The 23,740-nt window shown below is 38.3% G+C and overlaps 1 protein-coding gene across 1 annotated transcript; it reads right to left on the bottom strand.

The window, feature by feature from the left end:
- Positions 1-1,064: 1,064 nt before the first annotated feature.
- On the bottom strand, positions 1,065-23,453 carry LOC139324519 (vomeronasal type-2 receptor 26-like). The gene is made up of 6 exons (XM_070954230.1): positions 23,101-23,453; positions 18,614-18,905; positions 17,394-18,239; positions 15,967-16,194; positions 11,978-12,104; positions 1,065-1,960 (listed from the first exon to the last, which is right to left on the bottom strand). Exons 1-6 carry the CDS (start codon positions 23,451-23,453, stop codon positions 1,065-1,067), a joined length of 2,742 nt encoding a protein of 913 aa, XP_070810331.1.
- Between the last annotated feature and the right edge of the window lie 287 nt (positions 23,454-23,740).

Raw genomic sequence — 23,740 nt, 5'->3', positions numbered from 1 at the left:
TTACCGGCTTATTTATTTACTTACTTATTTATTACATTTCTTTGCCACCTATATTGCTGCGGGCATATTGTAGGCAGCTTACAGAGCAGAGATGGGTTTCAGCAGGTTCTGACCTGTTCTGGAGAACCAGTAATGGAAATTTTGGGTAGTTCGGAGAACTGGTAGTAAAAATTCTGACTGACCCCATCCCCATCTATTCTCTGCCTCCCAAGTTCCAGCTGATCTGGAGGAAATGGGGATTTTGCAGTAACCTTCCCCTGGAGTGGGGTGGGAATGGAAATTTTACAATATCCTTCCCCTGCCATGCCCAGCAAGACATGCCCACCAAGCCAAACCCACAGAACCAGTAGTAAAAAAAAAGTGAAACCCAGCACTGGACAGGAGGGTATGGGTGGATCTTACCTTACATGGTAAGAAGTTTCAAAGGGTAGGTGCTGCAGCAGAGAAGGCTCTTCTTATGGATCCCGATAAGCAGAGTTCTTTGAACAACGGGATCCAAAGTAGGCCCTCTCTGCTGGCAAGAGTAGGCAGTTCATCAGATAGCCTGGACCGATGCCGTTTAGGACTTTAATGGTCATAACCAACACCTTGAACTGCAATCAGAAGCACATTGGTAGCCAGTGAAGTTTTTGGAATAGAGATGGGTTACCCTAGAGGCCCCAAAGATTACACTGCTGCTTCTGCACTATGCATCAACTAAAGCTTTTGAGCAGACTGCAAGGGTAGCTTCGTATAGATATAGTAGTCCAGATGAGAGATAACCAGGGCTTGAGTAACAACGCACAGGGTGTCAGGTACAGATAATGCAGTCCTAAGGATGAAAAATTCTCAAATCCTGGAGCTCCCTGTACCGAAAGCCACTCAGTTTTGCCAGAGTTATATAGGAAACATGCTATAAGAATTGCATTCAAAATGTTGTATTTCACAACTGCATATTTTTTGTTTAAAAAAACCAAAGAACTAGTTTTCAATCAGTTCTTCAAGATGGTCAGTAGGCCTTTAATGAGGCAAATGAGGATTCTGTCACAATTTAGAGAACTTATAGTGGACCAAATAAATCAGTTTCATTTTTTTGTTAGCTGTTCCTTTCTGTTCAAATCAGGCCTCAGAATAATAATGTAACATTTGGGGGAAAAGATGCAACCCAGTAATCCAGCTGCAGAAGCCAAAATGGAAAAGATCTCCACAGCTACCATGTATTTTCCCTTGGTGCTCAGATAGGTGGGAACAAAGGATATCCAGACACTACAAAAGACCAACATGCTGAAGGTGATAAATTTGGCTTCATTAAAGCTGTCAGGTAACTTCCTAGCTAGAAAGGCTACTGAGAAGCTGACAGCAGTCAAGAATCCCAGAAAAGCAAGAACAGTATAAAACATAGTGGTTGAACCTTCTTTACATTCTAGGACAATTTCTTCAGTCATGGAGTGCATGTCAGAATCTGGGAATGGGGGGGAAATTGCCAACCACACTGCACAAATGGAGAATTGTGTCAAAGAGCATGAAAGAACTATAGCGTTGGCCAGCCTTTTCCCCACCCATTTCCTCATTTTGGATCCAGGCTTGGTGGCCATGAAAGCAAGGACCACTATGATTGTTTTCCCCAATATACAAGAGAGAGCTACAGAGAAGATGATGCCAAAAAAAGTTTGTCGCATGAGACATTTTACTTGATCTGGTTGCCCAATGAAGAGCAAAGTGCAGAGGAAGGAGAGGAGGAGAGCAATGAGAAGAATGTAGGTGAGGTTCCGGTTGTTGGCTTTGACAATGGGGGTGTCCCGATGCTTAATGAAGATTCCCAGGACCATAACTGAGATTAAAGAAAAGAAGGAAGCAATAGCTGTCAGGCTAATTCCCAGAGGCTCTTCATGAGACAAAAATGTGATGCATTTTGGAATGCAAAGGTTGTGAGCTTTGTTTGGGTACTGATCTTCTGAACATGGGAAACAGTCATCTGCATCTGGAAAAGAAATTATTGCAGTCAAGTGTTTAATGTTATAGACAACAACCCATTACCAAATTGGTCATCATTTCAGAGATATTTCTTTTCCTGACTGAACATTTGAAAACTTCCTTCGTTGCTTCCTCCTTTTCTCCCTTCCTCCTTTCCTTCCTCCCTCCGCCCCTCTCTGATACATGAAGCCCTGGTGAATTTGAGATTTTTCTATGCTAACCCCTTCTGCAAAATATATTCAGTTGGTCCAGCTCCAGTGATTAATGGGGCCAGTGAGGTTCCAAAGTGAGTTGGGGAGTTGTTTCATAGGATTTGCTGCATGGGCCTGCCAAATCCCTCACTGTTACTGGAATAGAGAGTTAGCAGAGAGCTTGGATAGAATTGAAGAGGGTCAGGCCCATGCAACTTTTTTCATCCCATTGAACCAGGCATTCTCGGTGCTTTATGGAGGATTTGAGAGAGTTGAAAAGAGTCAAGAGACATCTAGAGAGTTGCCGGAGTAAAACGAGGGATGAATCTGAACAATGACAAGCTAGAGTCACTATTAAGTATTTGTCATTTCTCAAAAAGTTATTACTGGATACAAACAGTTCATAACTTTTGTTCAGTCTCCCACCTGCCCTTTTTAGGGAAGGTGGTTGAGAAGATGATTGTGCTGCAGCTCCAGGAGATCCTTGATTAAATGAATTATCTGGACTGCTTTCAGTCAAGTTTCAGGCCCGGACATGGGAAGGAAATGGTATTGGTCATTCTTTTGGATGATGTCTGGAGAGAATGGGATAGGGATAAGGATAGTACATCCATCGTGGCTCTTTTTTTTTATTATTGAAAAAGTTTTACAATTACATTTTCTCACCAATTTCCCCCCCCCCCCGGCCCTCCCTAATCTCCCTAACCCTCCCTAACCCCCCTAGCCCACCCCTCCCCCCCGGACTTCCACAAAATATAATCCAAATCAAAATCCCCTTTTTATAAAACTTGAACCCCTCCACCCCCTGTATATTTTTCATATCTTCACAAAATTCAAATATTCTATCTTTATATAATACTTTCAGTTAAAAGCTATCTGATATTTCCTAGTTTGATATTTATTCTGCACATAATCTATCCACTTTTTTCACTCCCATTCATAAGTCTCTTGTGAGCGATCTTTTAGATATGCTGAAAGCTTCGCCATCTCTGCAAAGCTGGCCATCTTCAAAGTCCATTCCTCAATAGTAGGCATAGCTTCATTTTTCCAATATTGACCTATCAGTAATCTCGCTACTGTTATCATATACAATATCAACTTTGTTTCACCCAATGTAAAACCCTTAACTATACACAATAAAAACAATTGTGGAGAAAACTGAATTTTTTTCTTCAAAACATTCTGCATAACCCACCAAATTTTTATCCAAAAAGCCTTCACTTTCTTACAAGTCCACCACACATGATAATATGTGGCATCTAGGCAATCACATCTCCAGCATTTTGGTTGAACATTAGGGTACACGGACGACAATTTCTTAGGATCTAAATGCCATCTATAAAACATTTTATAAAAATTTTCCCTCAAATTCTGCGACTGTGTAAATTTAACATTCTGAACCCATATTTTTTCCCATGTTTCCAACATCACTGGTTCTTCAAAATTTTGTGCCCCCTTAATCATGCAATCTTTAACCAATTCAGTTTCTGAATCCCTTTCTAACAAAACATTATAAAGCCTTTTAATATGCATTGGACCTTTCTCTTTTATATGTCTAACCAATTCTTCCTCATGCATCATTATACCAATTTTTTGGTCCTCTTTCCATCTCAATTGAAGTTGATTATACTGTAACCAAGTTAAATTAATCCCTTCTTCCAACAGCGTTTCTAAAATCTTCAGTTGCCATCTGCCCGCATCTGCAAAAAGAACTTCTTTATATAACCCCCCCCCGAGTGACATTATATTTGTATTCCACATGATATGACCAAGATCCAGCCATAGCAGTATTTTGTAATCCCATTTGAGTCGGTGCTTCTTCCAAACTCTCATTAAAGAGTCTCTAAGTATGTGGCTTTTAAATACTTTATCCACTTTGTTCTCATAAAATAAGTAAGCATGCCAACCAAATTCAAGATCAAAACTTTCTATATTCAATATTCCAGTCTTTTTCCTTCCAAACCAATCACTTGCTTGGGTCAAAGCTGCTGCTTCATAATATAATTGTAGGTTTGGAAGTTTAAGACCTCCCCTTTCTGGAACATCTTGCACAATTTTCAGTTTCACTCTCGGTTTTTTCTCGTTCCAGACAAACTTATTCAGTCCACTTTGCCATTCTTTCAATTGTTTATCACTTTTAAGCACCGGAATCATTTGAAACAAAAAAAGAAATTTTGGCAAAATGTTCATCTTAACTGCTGCTATTCTTCCTAGTAAAGACAGCTGCAGTTTTTTCCAAGTCTCCATATCTTTCTGTACGTCTCACCACAACACCTCATAATTATTTTGAAACAGTTTCATATTTGATTCTGCAACCTGAACTCCTAGATATTTAACCTTTGGTACTATCTCAAAACCTGCCTTGCTTTCAAGTTCGTGTTTTCGATCTTGTGTCATATTTTTAACTATCATCTTAGTTTTTTTCTGGTTCAATCTAAATCCTGATACTGTACCATAATCTTTTATAATGTCTTTCATCTGGATTATTGATTCCATCGGCTGTGTTAGGGTAACAACCAGATCATCTGCAAATGCCCTTATTCTGTAATCCTCTTGCCTTATCACTATTCCTTTCAAGGTACTCGAGTCCCGTATTGTATTCAACAAGACTTCTAATGTTAAAATAAATAACAATGGGGATAACGGACAATCTTGTCTTGTTCCTTTTTCAATATTAAAATCTGTTGTCAAAGTTCCATTAATAATAATCTGTGCCTTTTGATAAATTGCTGAAACCGCCTGTATAAATTGATCCCCAAAGTCCATCTTTTTAAAAGTCTTAATAGAAAATTCCAATCCACTCTATCAAAGGCCTTCTCCGCATCCAAGAAGACCAGCACTGCAGGGATCTGTTTATTCTTCTCAAGATATTCCAATAAATCTATAACTTGCCTTACGTTGTCCTTCATGTATCTGCCTTCTATAAATTCCGCTTGGTCACAATGAATCACCTCTTGAATAACTGGCATCAACCTGTTGGCTAATACTTTTGCAAATATTTTATAGTCATTATTCAGAAGAGATATTGGTCTAAAATTCTCAGTTTTTTTAGGACCTATTTGCTCTTTCGGTATCAATGAAATATAAGCTGTTTTCCATGATGGGGGTATTTTACCCCCTTGTTGTATACTACAAAATAAATCTTTAAGATGCTCAATCATTTCTGTTTGTAAAGTTTTATAGTACACCGCAGTTAAACCATCCGTCCCAGGAGCTTTAGCTGTTTTCAATTGTTTAATTGCGGCAATAATCTCCTCGGCTGTTATAGGATAATTCATTCTCTCCTTTTGTTGATTGGTAATTTTTGTAACTCTTTTATTTTCTAGATATTTTTCTATAAGTCCATTCTGTGTGTCATCTTTGGCATATAATTTAGTGTAATAATCTACAAAAACTTCTTTAATTAATTTTTGTTGAGAAATTTCCTTCCCTCCAATATCAATACTATCAATAATCCGTGCACTCTGCTTCTTCCTTAGTGTATAAACCAACCATCTGCCCGGTTTGTTAGCGTTGCAAAATGTGTTATGTTTCGCAAATTATAAATTTGTTGCTGTTTGTTCCGCCATAAGCATTTGAAATTGATCTTTCAGAAGTTTTATAGCTCCTCGTATTCTTTCATCTGTTGGATTTTTTATAAGTAACTGTTCTTTATTCTTTATTTCTGCTTCGATTTCAGATCTTTTCTTTTGTCTATTCAGTTTGTGTTTAGAGTTCATATGAATGAGTACCCCTCTCATATACGCTTTACTCGCATCCCACACGATTTCAATAGGGGTACCCTTATTCAAATTCATTTCAAAAAATTCTTTCATCTGCTTTTTGAGTTCTATTATATTTTTTTCATATCTAAACAGATTTTCATTTAATCTCCATGATCTTCTCTCACTCTTTTCCAGCTCAATTTTTATCCATACCGGGCTATGGTCAGTTAAAGTCCTTGGAAAAATCTTTGTTCTTTTTGTTTTTACAAGTAAATCGGTTGATAGTAAAATAAAATCAATCCTAGAGAAAGATCTATGTCTATCTGAAAAGAAAGTAAAGTCCAATTCTTTTGGATTATGTATTCTCCAAATATCTTTTAATTCCAAATCTTCTTTCATATAAAAAAAAAGTCTGTGGCAGTTTAATCCTTGACTTCGCCGAACTCTTTTTATCTATTTTTGAATCAATTACTCCATTCCAATCTCCCATAATTAAGATAGATCTATAGTCCCATTGCAATATTTTAGAATGCAAAGTTTTGTAAAAATTATCCTGTTGTTGATTAGGAGCATAAATTCCAATCACTAAAATTGGACCACTTGCTGTGTGCAGTTCAATTGCTATAAACCTACCACCTTCATCTGCTTCTATAATATTAGCTGACAGTCTTTTATTTATATAAATAACCACATCATTCTTTTTTTCCAGACTTGAGGCTATAAAATGTATTCCTAATCTTGAATTTATCAGATATTTTTGATCTTGTGTTCTAACATGAGTTTCTTGTAAACAGATTATATCATTATTAAATTGTCTCAGGTATGTAAATAATTTCTTCCTTTTCTGTGGTGAGTTCAGTCCATTCACATTCCAAGATAAAATCTTAATCATCATGTACACTTTTTTGAAGCAACGAGCAAAATTGCCGAAGATCTTCCAAATCGGTAGTCTTCGGCTTTGCTCCCCCCATGGCTTCACATTCTTGTATATTGCTCTTGGCTCCTTTCTTATATTGTTGTGGCTTGGGCCTTTCCTGTTGTTGTTTTTCTTTGAGTTGCTTAGAAATTGCTCGAGTTACACACTGATCTTTAGCTTCAGCCATCCGGGCTAGGTCCAAAGCCACATCTCTTGTAGTCTTAGGTGGGTCAATCACAATTTTCGAAGGAGGGTCTAGCAGGGGCTCCTCCAGAAAACCTCCTATAGCTCCCTGCATTTCCATTACCTCTGGCTCCACCTGCTTAAATTGCTCTTCCATCTCTTTCTGGAGTTGCTTCTCCTTGTCACTCTCCTTTATCTCCAACACAGTAGATGTACGTGGGGATGGTGAACTCCTTTTAAAAACATTAGAGTAAAATTCTTCCACCTTCTCAACAATGTTTAATCGATATCTTTCTCCATTGTACCTCAGGATTATACCAGTTGGGGCATCCCACCGAAATGGAATTTGTTGTTTTTTTAATTCATTCACCAAAAATCCAAAATCCTTTCTATCTTTTAACATCTTAGGTGGTAGTTCTTTATAAACTCCAATCTCCTTTCCCTCCACTTGGACAGTAGAGAGAAAAGACTTTTGCAAGATATCATTTCTCATTCTTCTGTCTGTAAAGTATATTACCACATCTCTAGGCAATTGTCTTTGTCTGGCCACCCACGAATTCACTCTGTAAATTTTATCAATTTTGCAAAAAATCTCTTCAGGACTAATCTTTAAAAACACTGCAAGAGCATCAGAACAAATCTGTCTCAAATCTTGTCTATCATTCTCTTTTATGCCTCTCAGCCTTATGGCAAATTCCATTGACCTGAACTGCATCATTGTGATTTCATTTTCAAATCTCTGCATTTTATTGTCAGCATCAGAAATTTTATAATCAGTCTCCTTCATTTTGACATCCATTTCTAATTTAAATTCTTCCACCTTAGCATCCGTTTTAATAATTGCTTCTGATAATCCAGTCACCACTGTCATTAATTTGTTAGTCACCTTATCATACTTTTCTTGCACCACCTCTTTAATTTCTTTAATCTCCTGCTTAATTTCAGTTGTGATTCTTTAAATTTTTCATCCAAAACCTGGGTAATAAAATCCTTTAAGCTTTCAAAATCAATCTCTTTTTTCTGGCTCTGCTGGCTGGGAGGCTGCTGTTCAGGCTTACGTGTGGGGGATCCTCCCCCGCCACCTTCCCTTCCTGTTTGGTCTGCTTAGAAGCCATCCTGCCACGTAAGCTGGCTTTTCCAAAAAAAAAGAAATCCTTTTTCCCTTTCCTCCACCACAAAGTCCTCTAAAAATTCCCCCAGGTTTAATCAGAGTAAGGGTGAAGTTGAAGCAAAATCAGACTTATTTTAAAGAGAGTTTTCTTTTCTCTTCCTCCACTTGTTACAGACAATGCAACTTTGTAACTAGTTGAAATCCACTCTCGCTTTCAGCTCGTTAACGCTGAAGCCAGGCGCCATTTTCAAAGGACTTTCACTCACTCACTCTTCTGTTTTTAAAATAAATCACAGGGCTAGTAATACTTGCAGTTTTTAAGGTTCAAGTTGTTCTTCCACCCTGGTGATTTGAATTGCTTTATTTTCAGTAAAAAGAGGTTGCTCCTGCCGCCTTGTTCTGTGCTAGGCAGACTTGTCCCACACTGTCCGGAGTCTCAGCAAGCTGAAAGGGAGCCGCGACTGTTTCCTCCCCAGAAACAAACGATAGCTATCTGGGGGCTCACAGGGGCTCAACCTGCTTCTCACCCACTCTCTTCCAATATTCCTGCAGGATTCTGGAACTTCTGAGCTGCTTCTCTTGATCGAAGCGGCTCTAACAGGCAGCGGGGCTGGTGGTCCAAAAATGGGACCGTCTTTCGGTGTCAGGAAGCAAACCGGAAGTCGATCATGGCTCTTCTTGATCATGGTATCCTTTTGAGATGGTTTTGGGAACCATCCCAGAGGAAAGAACAGTTCTGGTCTGGTTCACCTCCTTCTTCTTTGGTCAGTTCCAAAGGGAAAAGAGGTCCAGCCTGAAACACCAACTAAGGGGTGCTATATGACTCAGTGCTTTCTCTGTATCTTTTTATTATCTACAAAAGAAGTTTTAAGAGTCAGCATATTGCCCCCAACAATCTGGGTCCTCATTTTACCAACCTCAGAAGGATGGAAGGCTGAGTCAACCTTGAGCCAGTGAGAGTTGAACTGCCAAATTGTTGGCAGTTGGCAGTCGGCAGAATAGCCTGCAATACTGCATTCTAACCACTGCACCATCATGGCTCTTATGTACTAGTTGTAGCCTTTTTAGCTCTACTCTCTATCACTCATATCTTGGTCATCTCCCATATGGATTATTGTAATGCAATCTATATGGGACTACTCTTGAAGAGGCTGTAGCTGATGTAGAATGCAGCATCACAAACAATATTGGGCATCCTTAGGGTTCCACATATAACACCTCTGCTATACAAACTTCATTTTTTTCTCAATTGCTTCTGGGAGTTCAATTCAAGCCCTTTCTCAGATTATTTGAAGAACTGCCATCCCCACTATATGATCCTATCCCACCTAATAGGGCAGGGAGGGAATATTGCAGATTCTGTCATTTAAGGAATTTTGGCTGGCAGGTTGCAGGAAGACAGCATTTTCTGCTGCTTCTCCTACATTGGGGAACACCTTACTCTCAGATGTGAGGCCCGTCCTTGGTCTTCATCATCATGGAAGTTGGAGCTCTGGTAGCGCAGCAGACTAAAGCAGACTAAAGCGCTGTTATTAACATCAGCTGCCTGCAATTACTGCAAGTTCAAATCTCACCAGGCTCAAGGTTGACTCAGCCTTCCATCCTTTCTAAGGTAGTTAAAATGAGGACCCAGATTGTGGGGGCAATAAACTGACTTTGTATAAAATATACAAAAGTATGAAGGCTATTGCTTAACGCATTGTAAGCCGCCCTGAGTCTCTGGAGAAGGATGTGAGGCGGGTCCTTGGTCTTCATTATCATGGAAGTTGAAGACTGATATGCAACCCTCGGTGTCATGAGGGAATTCTTTTCACCTTAACATTTTAACTTTTAATGCTGCAACCCTTCTTTAAAATTTTGTTTTTCCAAGGTCCCTTCAATCTGTGTTATTCTGTTATGCTAAGATATTTATTCCTGTATATAATACATTAATATATATTCAAAAAATAATATCATAAAATAACCCCCATCACCCACCCCAGTGACAATATATCACACTAACCATTTAATGGGCTCCATCCCGCTCTGGGTTCCCCAGACCTGCTGGCAGAACCAGATCTTCAATGTCTTCCGGGAGAGTGTTAGAGTGGGGGCCATTCTAATCTCTGGGGGAATGATGTTCCAGAGAGAGAGGCAGCCACCATGGAGAAGGCCCTTCTTCTGGGTTCCACGAGGTGTATCTCCTTAGGAGATGGGACCCACAACATTACTTGCCTCCCTACTCTGATGGGTTGGGTAGATGTGACCGGTCCCTAAAATTACCTGGTTCCAAGCCATTAAGGGCTTTAAAGGTGACAACCAGCACCTTGAATTTCACCCGGAAGCAAATTGGCAATCAATGAAGCTCCTGCAGGAGAGATAATACGTGTGCACACTGAGGTCTGCACAAAAACATGCAGGCCACTTCATTTAGCACCAACTGGACCTTCTAGATGCTCCTCAAGGGAAGCCCCATGTAGAGCACATTGCAATAGTCAAAACAGGAAGTGACTAGGGCATGAGTGACAGTGAGTACAGATTGTTGGTCCAGGAAAGGCCATAACCGGTGCACAACCCGCAGTTGCGCAAAGGCCCTCCTGGCCACAACTGCCACCATCTCTTCGAGCAAGAGTTGCAAGTCCAAGAGAACCCTCAGATTATGCACAGGGTCTGTTTAGATTAGTGCCACCCCATCCAAGACCAAAGGTGGAAATTCTCCCTAGGCCAAAGAACCCCAAACCCAGAGCCACTCAGTCTTGCAAGGGTTTTGTTTCAACCCATTCCTTCCCATCCAGCCCCTAACAGCCTCCAGGCACTCTCAGAGGCCTTTAGAGCGCTCCATGGCTTAGGACCTGGGTAATCTATGAGGCTGCCTTCTGCCACCAATAGCCTCTCACCGGCCAGTACGCTCCCATAGAGAGGGGCTCCTCAGGGTGCTGTCAGTCAAACAGTGTCGACTGGCGGCCCCCAGGGAGAGAGCCTTCTCTGTGGGGGCGCCTGCCATTTGGAACGAGCTCCCCCCGGAGATATGGAGGATCCTGGATTTACGCACTTTCCACCATGCCCTCAAGACCTTTTTATTTCAGCAGGCTGGCCTGGCCTAACTTCCTTTTAATTGTTATTTTAAATTTGTTTTAAAACAATGGGGGTGTTTTAATTTGTTTGGGCCAAATTATTTAATGTGTTTTTACATTGTTTTTTAAATTTTTTATTATGTGTGTTTTATCTTTTGGCTGTTCACCGCCCTGAGTCCTTCGGGAGTAGGGCGGTATATAAATCCAAAATAAAGAAAAAGTAAAGTAAAGAGGGAGGACACAGCATCAATTAACTCACCACGGGCTGAGTCATACAGCTGAGTATTATCAGCGTATTGATGATACCTCAGTCCATGGTGATGGATGATCTTATTCAGTAGCTTCATATAAATGTTGAACAGGAGCAGAGAGAGTATATCTCTCCAGTGTAAGCTGTGCAGATTCACTTAATTCAGATGACGGTATAGAAATGTGATGAATACATAAAAACATAACCTAAATTTAAATTATTGTTTGTTTCCCAAAATACACTGTCAAGAAATTGCTTAACTAACTGAGATCTCTCCTTTACCATTTATTTTAAATCTTTCTGAACTGCAATTCCCAAAATTATAGTACGTTCATTCCCCTCAATCTTGAAATCTCTTTACTTTCATAGAAACCATAGATGAAAATATTTATTTTTATGGTCTCGTTTATCTTTCCCAAGTAAAAAAAGATGACATGATATTCGAATAGACTTCTAAGTAATCAACATCTCTCCAGAATTATGGACAAATGAATTAGGACAAATAAATTATGGACAAATTTGTACAGAGATGGTAAACTACTGTTTATAATTATAGAGTAATATAAGGCATTGCACAAAATACTTAGCAGTGGAATCTCTGCTTTAGATCTCTTACCTGTCTTGTTTGAAATTTTTCCTTCTGGACATTTAAGGCAATCATAGCAGCAAAAGGGCTTTCCTTCTATTTTTATTTTGCTCCAACCTGATGAGCATGGAGGATTGCACATAGAAAAGGGCTGTACCTATTAGACATTAAGAAAATTGAGAAATTATTACTTAATCTTTCAGGAATTCTTGCATCTGAAGAATTGGATTTGACTAGGATTTAAGGCAGTGGTACCTTGGAATTCAGCTGCTTTGAAACTCACTGAATTCATCATTTGTTTGGTACTCAATGCACAAGCTGTATACAAAGGTATCACTGTATTAACAAAATATTGTCCAACAGGCCAGAAACACACATTGGGAGAAGCAAGCAGCCTTAGTCATTTTACAAACAACTCTTAAGATATGAGAAATGCAACTCTATTGCAAAAATATGATGTTGAGTAAATATTAACCAATTAAATAAGTACACAGGCTGGATGCTTGGATGGCCATGTTGTACGAAGCATATATCCTTAAGTAACCATGTGACAGAAAGTGGTATAATTTAGGAAATGTAGCCATATTGGTTATTTTTTAAGACACTTTTGTTATTTGTATAATCAACCTACTCTCTAATAAACAATTTGGTTTCAGAAAAAAATATCCTGTAATCTATAACTTCAGTACTGCAAAAACCTATGGACTACAAATCTTGATCAGGGCAAAGTTATAGATGCAATTTACATAGGCTTCTGTAAAGCCTTTGATTCAGTGGTACATGACAAACTACTTCTAAAACTAAAACCCTACAGCATCTCCGGACCCCTCCATAATTGGATAACTGTGTTTCTGTCAAACAGACAACAAATGGTCAAAATAGGGAGCGCCCGATCAAATCCTGCACCTGTTAATAGCGGTGTCCCCCAAGGCAGAGTTCTAGGACCAACACTCTTCATACTATACATAAATGACCTTTGTGATCATATTATAAGTATCTGCATTCTCTTCGCCATTGATGTTAAACTATTTAACACTACCAACAATGCTGCTACCCTTCAAAAAGACCCTGACTTTGTGTCAGAATGGTCAAAAAATTGGCAACTCCAAATCTTAACCAACAAATGCTCTGTCTTACACATTGGCAAAAAGAATCAGAACACTAAATACAAGCTAAATTCACATGACCTTGTAGATGACCCTCACTCTGTCAAGGACCTTGGAGTACTCTTATCAAATGATCTAAGTGTCAAAGCCCACTGTAACAACATCACCAAAAAGGCATTAAGGGTTGTAAACCTAATCTTGCAAAGCTTCTACTCTGGTAATATTACACTACTAACCAGAGCATACAAAACATTTGCTAGACCAATTCCTGAATACAGTTCATCTGTCTGGAACCCGCACTGCATATCGGACATTAATACAATTGAGTGCGTCCAGAAATATTTCACAAGAGGAGTCCTCCACTCCTCTGCTTGTAACAAAATACCCTATGACACCAGACTTGAAATTCTGGGTTTAGAAAATTTAGAACTACGCCGCCTTCGGTATGACCTAAGCATAGCTTATAAAATCAACTGCTACAATGTCCTACCTGTCAATAACTACTTCAGCTTCAACCACAACAATACATGAGCACACAATAGATACAAACTTAAAGTAAACCGCTCCAGACTCGATTACAGAAAATATGACTTCAGTAACAGAGTTGTTAATGCCTGGAACCCACTACCAGACTCTGTGGTCTCATCCCAAAACCCCCAAAACCTTAACCTAAAACTGTTGACCTCACCCCATTCCTATGAGGTCTGTAAGCAGCATACATATATATTTTTTTCTAAAAAGTGATATGGTATCTAGGTTAGTCATCCAATCATCACATCTTAATGAAATATTTCTAATGTGTTTGGAATGTAGTTTTCTCTGAGGCCCATGGTAATTTCTTTTAGTGTAGAATCTGCATCTACTGACCAAGTCAAAGCAGAACCCTGAAAGATGTACCTAGTCTCCCCTTCTGGAAATGCCTTAACCTTTGAGGCACATTCAGTTGCAAACCATTCTATATTCAAATATGCTATGAAAATTCAACCATCACGAGTCACCATTTCAGAATCATTTATTTCTTCAGTTTTAACATAAATGAACCACTCAGTGAATACTGTATGTTCAAAGACAAAACACTTGTAGAAATATGTGTAAATAATGAATTACCATTTGAATATTCAGGGTCCAAAGAGCCTTTTCTGCCATGAGTCCCACCCTCTGGGACATTGTTCTCCTTGAGAGAAAATCCACCTGTACTCTTTTAGTCCTGTCAAGAGTATCAAAACCTCACTCTGCTGATAGGCCTGGAGCTCCAATGGCGGTGTTCCATGTTGGAGATGGTTAGTAGACTAGGGAGAAGATGCTGCCTCTGCCCCTTTGTATACTGATGATCTAATTTTAGTTAATTTTTAATTTTTACTCGTTTGTATATTTGCTTTTATGATGTTGTCAGTCAGCCAGAGTAGTCTGACGATGAGATGAGTGGCATATAAATTTAATTAATAAATAAATTTGATCAATTCGAAAATAATAATAATGGAAGTTAGTGCATAATATTGTTGAATATGGTGGGCCAGATAATATTCTCTGCAGAAATATATCAGTGCAATTTTAAAGGCTGATACAGATCCCCATATTTTGTAGAAGCTATGACCGAGTAAGAGGTTAGATACCCATATTCTTTTCAGTATATGCTTTTTATATTGTAATAAAATGCCTATAGTTTTTAATATAATATTAAATATTGAAGAATGTTTTTTTAAAAAAATGATATATTTTAATCTTTTCTGATAATGTTTATATTTTTTATTTTTTCTTAAGACTCAGAAAAATCTGGAGGATGAGAAAAAAGGTTGCATTCTCTTGTTATAGAATAACGATTATATTATGCACCCTAACAAATTCAGTTCAAGTGAGTTTTTATATTGGGTTTTTAATTTATTATTATTCAGCTTTTTTCCCCTACAAAATTAAGCTAGAATGGTTTCATAAATGCAAAACAAAAACAAAACCCAGGATGGAAACACAACTTTGGTTAATTTATGCTTTACTGCTACCTTTGTAGAGAAATACAGGCCTTTCATCTATGTACTGCATTTTTTAAAAATGATGCAAACATGTTTAGTAATTCTAACTCTGGGGATAAATCATAACTTCCTCAACGGCTTTAGCGTCTCTTTTTCTGATATGGAGATTCAGTGAACACTAATTTGATGGAGTATTAGGGAGATGGTGGGGAAATGGAGAGTGTCTTCTACCCAGCAGTCCTTATAACTGCATTTACTGCATAATCATCTTTGTTTAACAAGCCCATCATCCCTTGCGGGGTGGAGTCTGGGCAACTGAATTGAGTGTTAGCAGAGTGTTTACTAGCCAGATGCCCTTCCTGATGACAATGTGGAGAGTGGTTCAGCAGATATATTCTCATTGTGTCCAGAGAGAGAAATATCTGCCTCTACCTAGAATTGAACTCACAGCCTCCTGATTGTGAGGCGAGAGCTCCATCTCTAGGCCACCACACCACTCCTAACTGCATTTACTGCATGATGCTAATTAAATGAAGCTGACTTCATAATAGGAGTGTTTGGTGTCTGAGTAGGAAAACTGTTATAATACTTGTATCTGTTACACAGGGAATGTCTCAGGTTGCAATTTTTAGCAAGCTGAGTGTTACTAAAGCATGCCACTTTACATAGTGTTGCTATTTGAGGTCCTGCTTCTAAAACTCCAACATTCCCAGAAATCATGTAACCTCTTATATTTTTTAAATCCCCCTTGATAGAAATCTCTCTTCTAATCAGTGCAAATGTTTTGTGTTGGTTTTTTTATTTTAGGGTAATCATGTTCACAAGTCACTTTGAGAAAAGAATCATTGTATGCCTGTAATTCCTGAAAGAACTTTCTGAACATTGAAGCAGTAGGTAAAAATAAAGTAAATTATTCACCATGGTTTGATATTGGTGCCAAAACTACCTGGTTAAACATGGGGGGCCAGATGATCTCCTCTGCAAAAATAGTGAGAAGATTTTCAGGGAGAGTCATTGGAGCTATGTTTCCAATTTTAATTCGATGAAATGATTGGTTGGGGAAGGTGACCCAGTTGATAACATCAAATCCAGTAGGTAGCTCTCCTCTTTCGTCAAAGTGAACCATTTCTCCAGCACTGTTGTTAAATGAAACAGCTTTCAGATGCCAATGGAACTAAATGGAAATCATTAAAAGAAATTTATAACAATTGGAAGCAGTGAACAAGTATGAATGAAGGATCTTTTATAAATTAGATGTTATCCTTTTAAGGCAGATCAATCAGCAAATATAATATGAGGAATATTTATTTCTCTTAACAGTCCTTCTAATGACTTTTACATCCTTTCTAAAAAGCATTTAGGTATTTAGAATTCCTTTAGTATTCCCATACATGGTGGAAGCAATATTATCATCTATGTCAGTTGCACTGATAATGTTCAGCCTTAATGGCACCCTGGTTACTTGCTGTTGCTCACAAGCCAAAATATTGTGAGCATTTGATCTATGAGGAGCCAACAAAAAAATTGTTGTGGTCTGTATATTGATCACTCTTCAATGCCATCCTTTCTTTTTTTATTACTGTATGTATCTCATACTCTTCTCTTCACTGTGGAATCAAAATGCAGGACCCCAAGCAAATAATCAAGACTCACTGCAGCTCAATGCCCTTCCTTCATTCCTTCATTCCTTCCCTCCTTCCTTCCTTCCTTCCTTCCTTCCTTCCTTCCTTCCTCTCATAATCTTCTCCTCACTGTGGAATCAAAACTCAGAACTCAAGCAAGTAAGCAAAGATAATTACAGTATTTATTCTTAACATAGGACACTAAAAAAATTGCACCCAGAAACTAGTGGAGGGAACTTCTGCAGAGAGCTTATATTTCAAAAACGAAGGCAAAATGATGTATGCATACCTATTCACAAGTAATGACATAATAGATCTCGAGGTACTTCAAGCTCTCCTTTAATTTAAAGAATACAATGGTCTTACTTAGAAGAAGCTTTGCCTTCATAAGATTCAGAGGATCCTAATGGCATATTTTGATAGAACTATCACAAACCACTGTGGGATACAAGGACACATTCCTTATATCCTATTAAACAGTCCCATTCATTTGGAAACTGATTTACCCCACACTCCTTCTAAAACTCCTCTTGAATTAACATTTGACATTGCCTCCTTCTCACTCTGCATTGTTGCACCTCATGTTTAGTGTTATCTGGAATTATTATTTGAAGTTCTGACATATCACTTTTGAGTTAGTTCAGCTTCAGAATATTCTTATTAGCTATACAACTCCAAAATACTAGCTGAACATTTATATGACTGGTCCTTATATAAATATATAATATATTTTCATTCATGTTGTTTTTACCTGCCACGACTGTTGATTGAGTTCCCAACCATTTCCTCTTTTTCTGCTCTTAGATGAAAGCATGGCTTGCAAAGCATGGGCCACTGCATAGACAGCATTGTAAATGCTATAACTATGCCCAGTAATACTAGATTCAATCACAGATTCAGGAAGGGTCTTCAGTGATTCCTCACCAGTGCATTGATTGTCACTGTCCTCATCTAACCCAGCATTTGGGAAAGAACATTCAAATGCATTTTCCCAAAACACTCTTGTCAAACTGTCCTCTTCTGAAGAAGAAGGCTTTCTCATCTGAATAAATTTCTTAAACCCTAATATTTCCTTTGAGGAAACTGCCAACGATAGTGCACCATGGATGAAATCCAGTCCCCTGTATCTTTGAAAGCGGACTGATGTGAATTCCATCTGTGCTGGCATGACCCAAACTTTATCTTTTCTCTTCATTGGCATTTCTTCATATTCTGAAACAAATGGCACAATTCTAAGAAAAATCATGTTGTCTGTTTCACCATATGTGATTACAACATTGGCAGTACTTCTCATAATAGTCTTATACAGCAAAACACAAGCGTTAAGTTGAATTTCAATATCATTGGTAGCAGATTCCTTTGGCATTTCTTGCATAAAATCAAAACAGATGCCTTTCTTAGAAAATATATCAAGCCTATTCTGTATCAACCTCTTCCCCTTTAGAGCGTTTTGGAAAATGAGTCCAATCCATTTCCACTGGAAGTGAAGCAACAATTGGACCAGCCCCATAATTTGAAGGTCCTCATTTGGAAATAATTGACGGAAGAAAGGAGCTTGTATGTTGTCATCTATCTCTGCAATTGAACCATATATGAGCTAAGAAAAAAGAAGAAATAAGTGTATATACTTCCAAATCACTTATGTCTATTTTAAGGATCTTATTTAAATATCAATGTTCTCCAGGCATGGGCAGAGTTGACTACAATTTGCATATTCCAATATAATTTCTATGATAATTGTTTAGTTCTAGCATTTTGAATCATTCCTCTCTGTTCCACCCTGGATGAAATAGATTTTGATGTTTAGCTTGATTGTGATTTTAACTATATGAGGCGATGTTATCTCTTTGGTTTGAATATTTCTGACACTAATAGATTCATAAATATAAAATTTGGAATAGAAATTTAACTAAATCAAGCAAGAAATACTGTATTTAGATATGACTCCTTTCTTTATGGGATGGCTCTTACCTGTGGGATCTTATATAAACTCAGAATATTTGACATGAACTGACCAATGTAAGCATTTTGTCCTGCAATCACAGTGATTACATTGTCCTTGAGGTCACATTTGTAGTTTGGGATGAACCTTTCCTTTGTAGAGAGAAGCTCCATGGAAGCCAGATAGATCCATCTTCCCATGAAATAGCTATTAGAGATATGGATACCGAGGGTGATGTTTGGCAAGATCCTGGAATTCTCATTGATTTCTTTAATTGCAAATTCCAAAGCCAAGATGTGCTGGTAGTTTTGCATATAATATCTGAAATGAATTTTACAACATCTGTTGCCAAATCTGGAATTGGCTGCATTCTAATTGTATCACACAAGTTTAGATTCTGCAGGCCACAAGCATTGATACAGGTGGATGCACTAGCATCAAAGAAACCATTTGTTTAAAATATTCAGGAAAGAGGTCAAAGCAATATAACAATCCATATGCATTCAGGCAGCCCAATTACAAAATTCAATAAACATCAATAATTAGTGGTTTTTTTTCTTAATTTGGAAGACTATATTTAATTTGACTTCATACCCTAATTTTCTACTTTACTTATTCAATACACTGGAAATTTCTGAGGAATATTTGATATAATATCTGCATGTAGGACTAACTGCAATCATGCACACCTTAACATATTGCTGGTATGAAGCAATGCTCTGCAGGCATTTATTTCATGTGTACTTCATTGAGTCATAGCCATATGAAAAAAGTGTATTAAAATGAAACTGATAACCTTGTAGAATGGTACCAAAGCCAAATAAATAACAACATATTGGAAAATAACTTGTGTAACAGATGGAAATTGAACCAATATTATTTAGAAATAATAGTGCAGGATAGGCAATATAACATTCACCCTCCATCCTAATTCAATCATGTCACAGGCTTTAACTATTTTCTGTATTTGCATTACTGAAAAACAGGAATTCCATACATTAAATCACCAAACAATTCAACTGATGGACTTCTTCTGAATGTTATTTCATCAGATATCATGTAAATTTGAGACAAAATGCCTGCAATGACTAAATCTTCTGAATGATATTGCTTGTGCTTAATAAAAGGCTGATTTCCTACAGAACATTTAGCAAAGGTTGTATCAACATCGACAAAGAAGCACAATATTGCTACAGATGCAAAGAATAATATCATTTTGCAGACCAATTTATCTCTCAGCCATCTGTTCACTTCATGAGTATTAGGCATTTGAAATAGGACAGCCTGAGATACAGTGTTCCATGAGGCTGCTTTAAAGTAGAGGTTTCCTTTTTAAAAAAATCAGAATGACAGGACTTTTTCCTCTAGCTGTAGCTTTGGAGAAAAAAGAATATTGCATCTTTATTGTTGTGGAAATACATTACTTTTAGTGTTTTCTGTAACTCCTTAGAGATTGAAAATAAGAATGAATTATCATGATTGTAGAGAACTAGACATGCTCAGGTGCACAAACCAACTTGTGATACACAGGGTATTGCAACCTGCAATTAAGGACAAAATAATCACGAGGGGGTACAGAGAGAACTAAATGAGAAATGTAAAAAGTTTTGTTCTCCAAGATCTGCAGTTTGCTTCCAACTGAGAAAACAGTTGAATTCACATAGAAATTTCAGTCATCAATTAAACAATAAAGTAAATCAAATCAAATTGCATTAAATGAAACTTGGATCTAACTGTTAAGTAGCATCTTTCTCTTCAGATATTCCTTCCTTCCTTCCTTCCTTCCTTCCTTCCTTCCTTCCTTCCTTCCTTCCTTCCTTCCTTCCTTCCTTCCTTCCTTCCTTCCTTCCTTCCTAGAGAGACCCATACTCTTTATGTATATATACATACACATGAATATAAATGTACTATACATACATAGATCTTTTTCAGATTTTGCTGTTTCAGTAAAAGAGAATATTTGTAGGTAAAGGTTGAACTGTCTGGACATTAGTGCTCTCTGAGCTTGGTTGTTTTCTTGCAGATTTTTTATTGGAATAGTAGATAACATCATCTGTACTCCAAAGGAGTAGGGTTTGCTCTCATTGTACATAGTGGCTTGCCCTGTCAGTGAGACCTTCGTGGCTCCTTGATTAGGCTGTTGTTTACTGTTAGCTTGTTTGACTGCATTACTAGTTTCTTGATTGGACTTGATTACTTGGTTATTTATTTATTTTATTTTATTTATTTTATTCGGCTTATATGCCGCCCTATCTCACAATGGACTCAGGGCGGCTCACAACAATAAAACACAAGCCACAATAAAAATAAAGACTAAAATCTAAAAATTTAAAATTAACCCATTAAAACCCTTAAATCCCCGTCATCAGACCAGATCAAGGGATTTGAAAAGCCAAGTTTTTAATTCCCGGCGGAAGGTGCGAAGGTCAGGAGCTAGTCGGAGCTCCAAGGGGAGTTGTTTCCAGAGGGTGGGCACCCCAACTGAGAAGGCTCTACTCCTGGGGGCTGCCAGCTGCCACTGTCTAGCCGACGGCACCCTGAGTAGGCCCTCTCTATGGGCGCGAACCGGGCGATGGGATGTTGTTGCTGGCTGTAGGTGGTCCGCCAAATATCCTGGTCCTAAGCCATGTAGGGCTTTATAGGTCAACACCAGCACCTTGAATCTCACCCGGAGGGCAACCGGTAGCCAATGCAAACCGCGCAGGAAGGGTGTAACATGGGAGTATCGGGATTCTCCCATCACAACCCGCGCGGCCGCATTTTGCACCAGCTGAAGCCTCCGAGTGGTCCTCAAGGGCAGCCCCATGTAGAGAGCGTTGCAGTAGTCAATCCGTGAGGTGACCAGCGCATGAGTAACTGTGTGTATGGCAACTCGGTCCAAGTAGGGACGCAACTGGCGCACCAGACGTATCTGGGCGAATGCCCCCCTGGTCACGGTCGTTATCTGGTCTTCTAAGCTCAACCGTGAATCCAAAAGGACGCCCAAGTTGCGCACCCTGTCTACAGGGGGCAAAACTTCACACACCCCTTTTTTTTTAATTTGATTTATATGCCGCCCTTCTCCGAAGACTCAGGGCAGCTTACAATGTACTCAGCAATAGCCTTCATCCTTTTGTATATTTATACAAAGTCAGCTTATTGCCCCCACAAACTGGGTCCTCATTTCACCTACCTTAGAAAGGATGGAAGGCTGAGTCAACCTTGAGCCTTGGCTAGATTCGAACCCTGCAGTAATTGCAGGCAGCTGGTCTTAATAACCAGCTTAATAACAGGGTGCCCTAAACCCCTGTACTACCAAGGCTCTTATAGTCAGCGATGGCACCTCTCCCCTGAACCGAGATGCCGGTACCCACAGCCACTCGGTCTTGGCCGGGTTGAGTTGCAATTTGTTTCTACCCATCCAGACCCGTACCGCTTCCAGGCATTGTACCGCTTCCAGGTACCGCTTCCAGGTTATTGGTCTAGCATTAATTGTTCTGTTAATTGCTGGTGAGGAGGTATTTTGAACTTTTTGTTTTCTTTTTGGTTTTTGATTGTCTCTTTTGAATGATATATAACTGTTGTTGTTATCTCTATATGCATTTTTGGACTTGCTTGGTCTCTGATTCTCAGTTGAAACTAGGCATTTCCATCATGACATCTAATGACATTTACTGGTTGGTCTTCATGGATCTGCTCTACTAACTTTCTGACTTTTGTCCTACACAGGGCCTGTTACAGTCCTTATACTATATGTTGTATACACTATATACAACATAGTGTATACAACAATATACACTATATACAATATAGTGTTGTATATACAATATACACTATATATTGTTGTATATAGTGTATATTGTATATAGTGTATATACAATATACACTATATACAACAATATGGTGTATTTCTACTCTGGGACAGCTGCGTCTTTTGATTTACTTTGGATAAATCCATGTGGTTTGCACTTTGCTGTATATTATTTACTATAGTAAGTAATTGTAAGTTGTATTAGTTATTTGTTTTATGAAATTTATATTGATAAGCAGCTAATATTATGGAAATGTTAAGACTGCTGAAAGATTTCAATCCCTAATCCTAGAAATACTTATACATATATCCTCTTTTTATTTTCTCAATTCTGTTTTAGAAGTTTATATATTGCCAAAGATTTACCATCATTTATATGAGTTACATCTTTTCTTTCTCTTTTCTTATGTCTTTGGGTTATTAATTTTTTTTAATGGTAGTACAAAATGGCAAAAACCAGATTCACATTTTATTATGACAAACTTATATAATTCTTACAGCAGCTATGTTATATTTTTATATTTCTCACAAAATAGCCCCCAATATGATGTGTAAAGAAACCATTTTATAAGGACTACATTCCATATTTAATTCCTGCACACTTGTTTTCAATCAATTTTACAAGATGGGCAGCAATTTCTTAATGAGACAATTGAGATTTCTATCACAATTTGGAAACTTTATAGCATGCTGGATCAAAAGAGTGAATTTTGTTTCTTTACCAACTGTTCTTTTCTGTTCAGATCAGGCCTCAGAACAATAATGTCGTATTTTGGGGCAAAAATGCAGCCCAGCAAACCAGCTGCAGAAGCCAAAATAGAGAAGATCTCCACAGCTGCCATGTACTTCCCCTTACTGCTGAGATAGGTGGGAACAAATGATATCCAGACACTGCAAAAGACCAACATGCTGAAGGTGATAAATTTGGCTTCATTGAAACTATCAGGTAGCTTCCTAGAAAAGAAAGCCACTGTAAAACTGATAGCAGTCAAAAAACCCATAAAACCAAGGAAAGTATAAAACATGAAGGCTGAACCTTCATTACATTCTAGGACAATTTCTTCAGCCATAGAGTGCATGTCTGAATCTGGGAATGGGGGAGAAATTGCCAGCCATATACTACTGATGGTGACTTGCACTAGGGAGCAAGAATAACATTGGCCAGCCTTTTCCCCACCCATTTCCTCATTTTGGAGCCTGGCTTGGTGGCCATGAAAGCAAGGACCACTATGATTGTTTTGGCCAATATACAAGAAAGGGCTACAGAGAAGATAATGCCAAAAATCATTTGTTGCATGAGACACTTTACTTGATCAGGTTCCCCAATGAAAAGCAAAGTGCAAAGGAAAGAGAGGAGGAGAGCAAT

The sequence above is a fragment of the Pituophis catenifer genome, unplaced genomic scaffold (genome assembly GCF_029215685.1).
Source record: "Pituophis catenifer annectens isolate HBS135680 unplaced genomic scaffold, rPitCat1.0.hap2 SCAF_15, whole genome shotgun sequence".
NCBI classification, from domain to species: Eukaryota; Metazoa; Chordata; class Lepidosauria; order Squamata; family Colubridae; genus Pituophis; species Pituophis catenifer.
This window is presented reverse-complemented; position numbering and strand designations above follow the sequence as displayed.

Excerpts from the sequence above, each read along its gene's own strand:
- LOC139324519 (XM_070954230.1), bottom strand. The coding sequence starts at position 23,453 with ATGCACTCTATGGCTGAAGAAATTGTCCTAGAATGTAATGAAGGTTCA. Across the intron at positions 18,906-23,100 it reads GATCTGAACAGAAAAGAACA|ATATTATATGCAAAACTACC; the intron begins GTTGGTAAAGAA and ends AATTCATTTCAG. Across the intron at positions 1,961-11,977 it reads AAAAATTTCAAACAAGACAG|ATGCAGATGACTGTTTCCCA; the intron begins GTAAGAGATCTA and ends TTTCTTTTCCAG.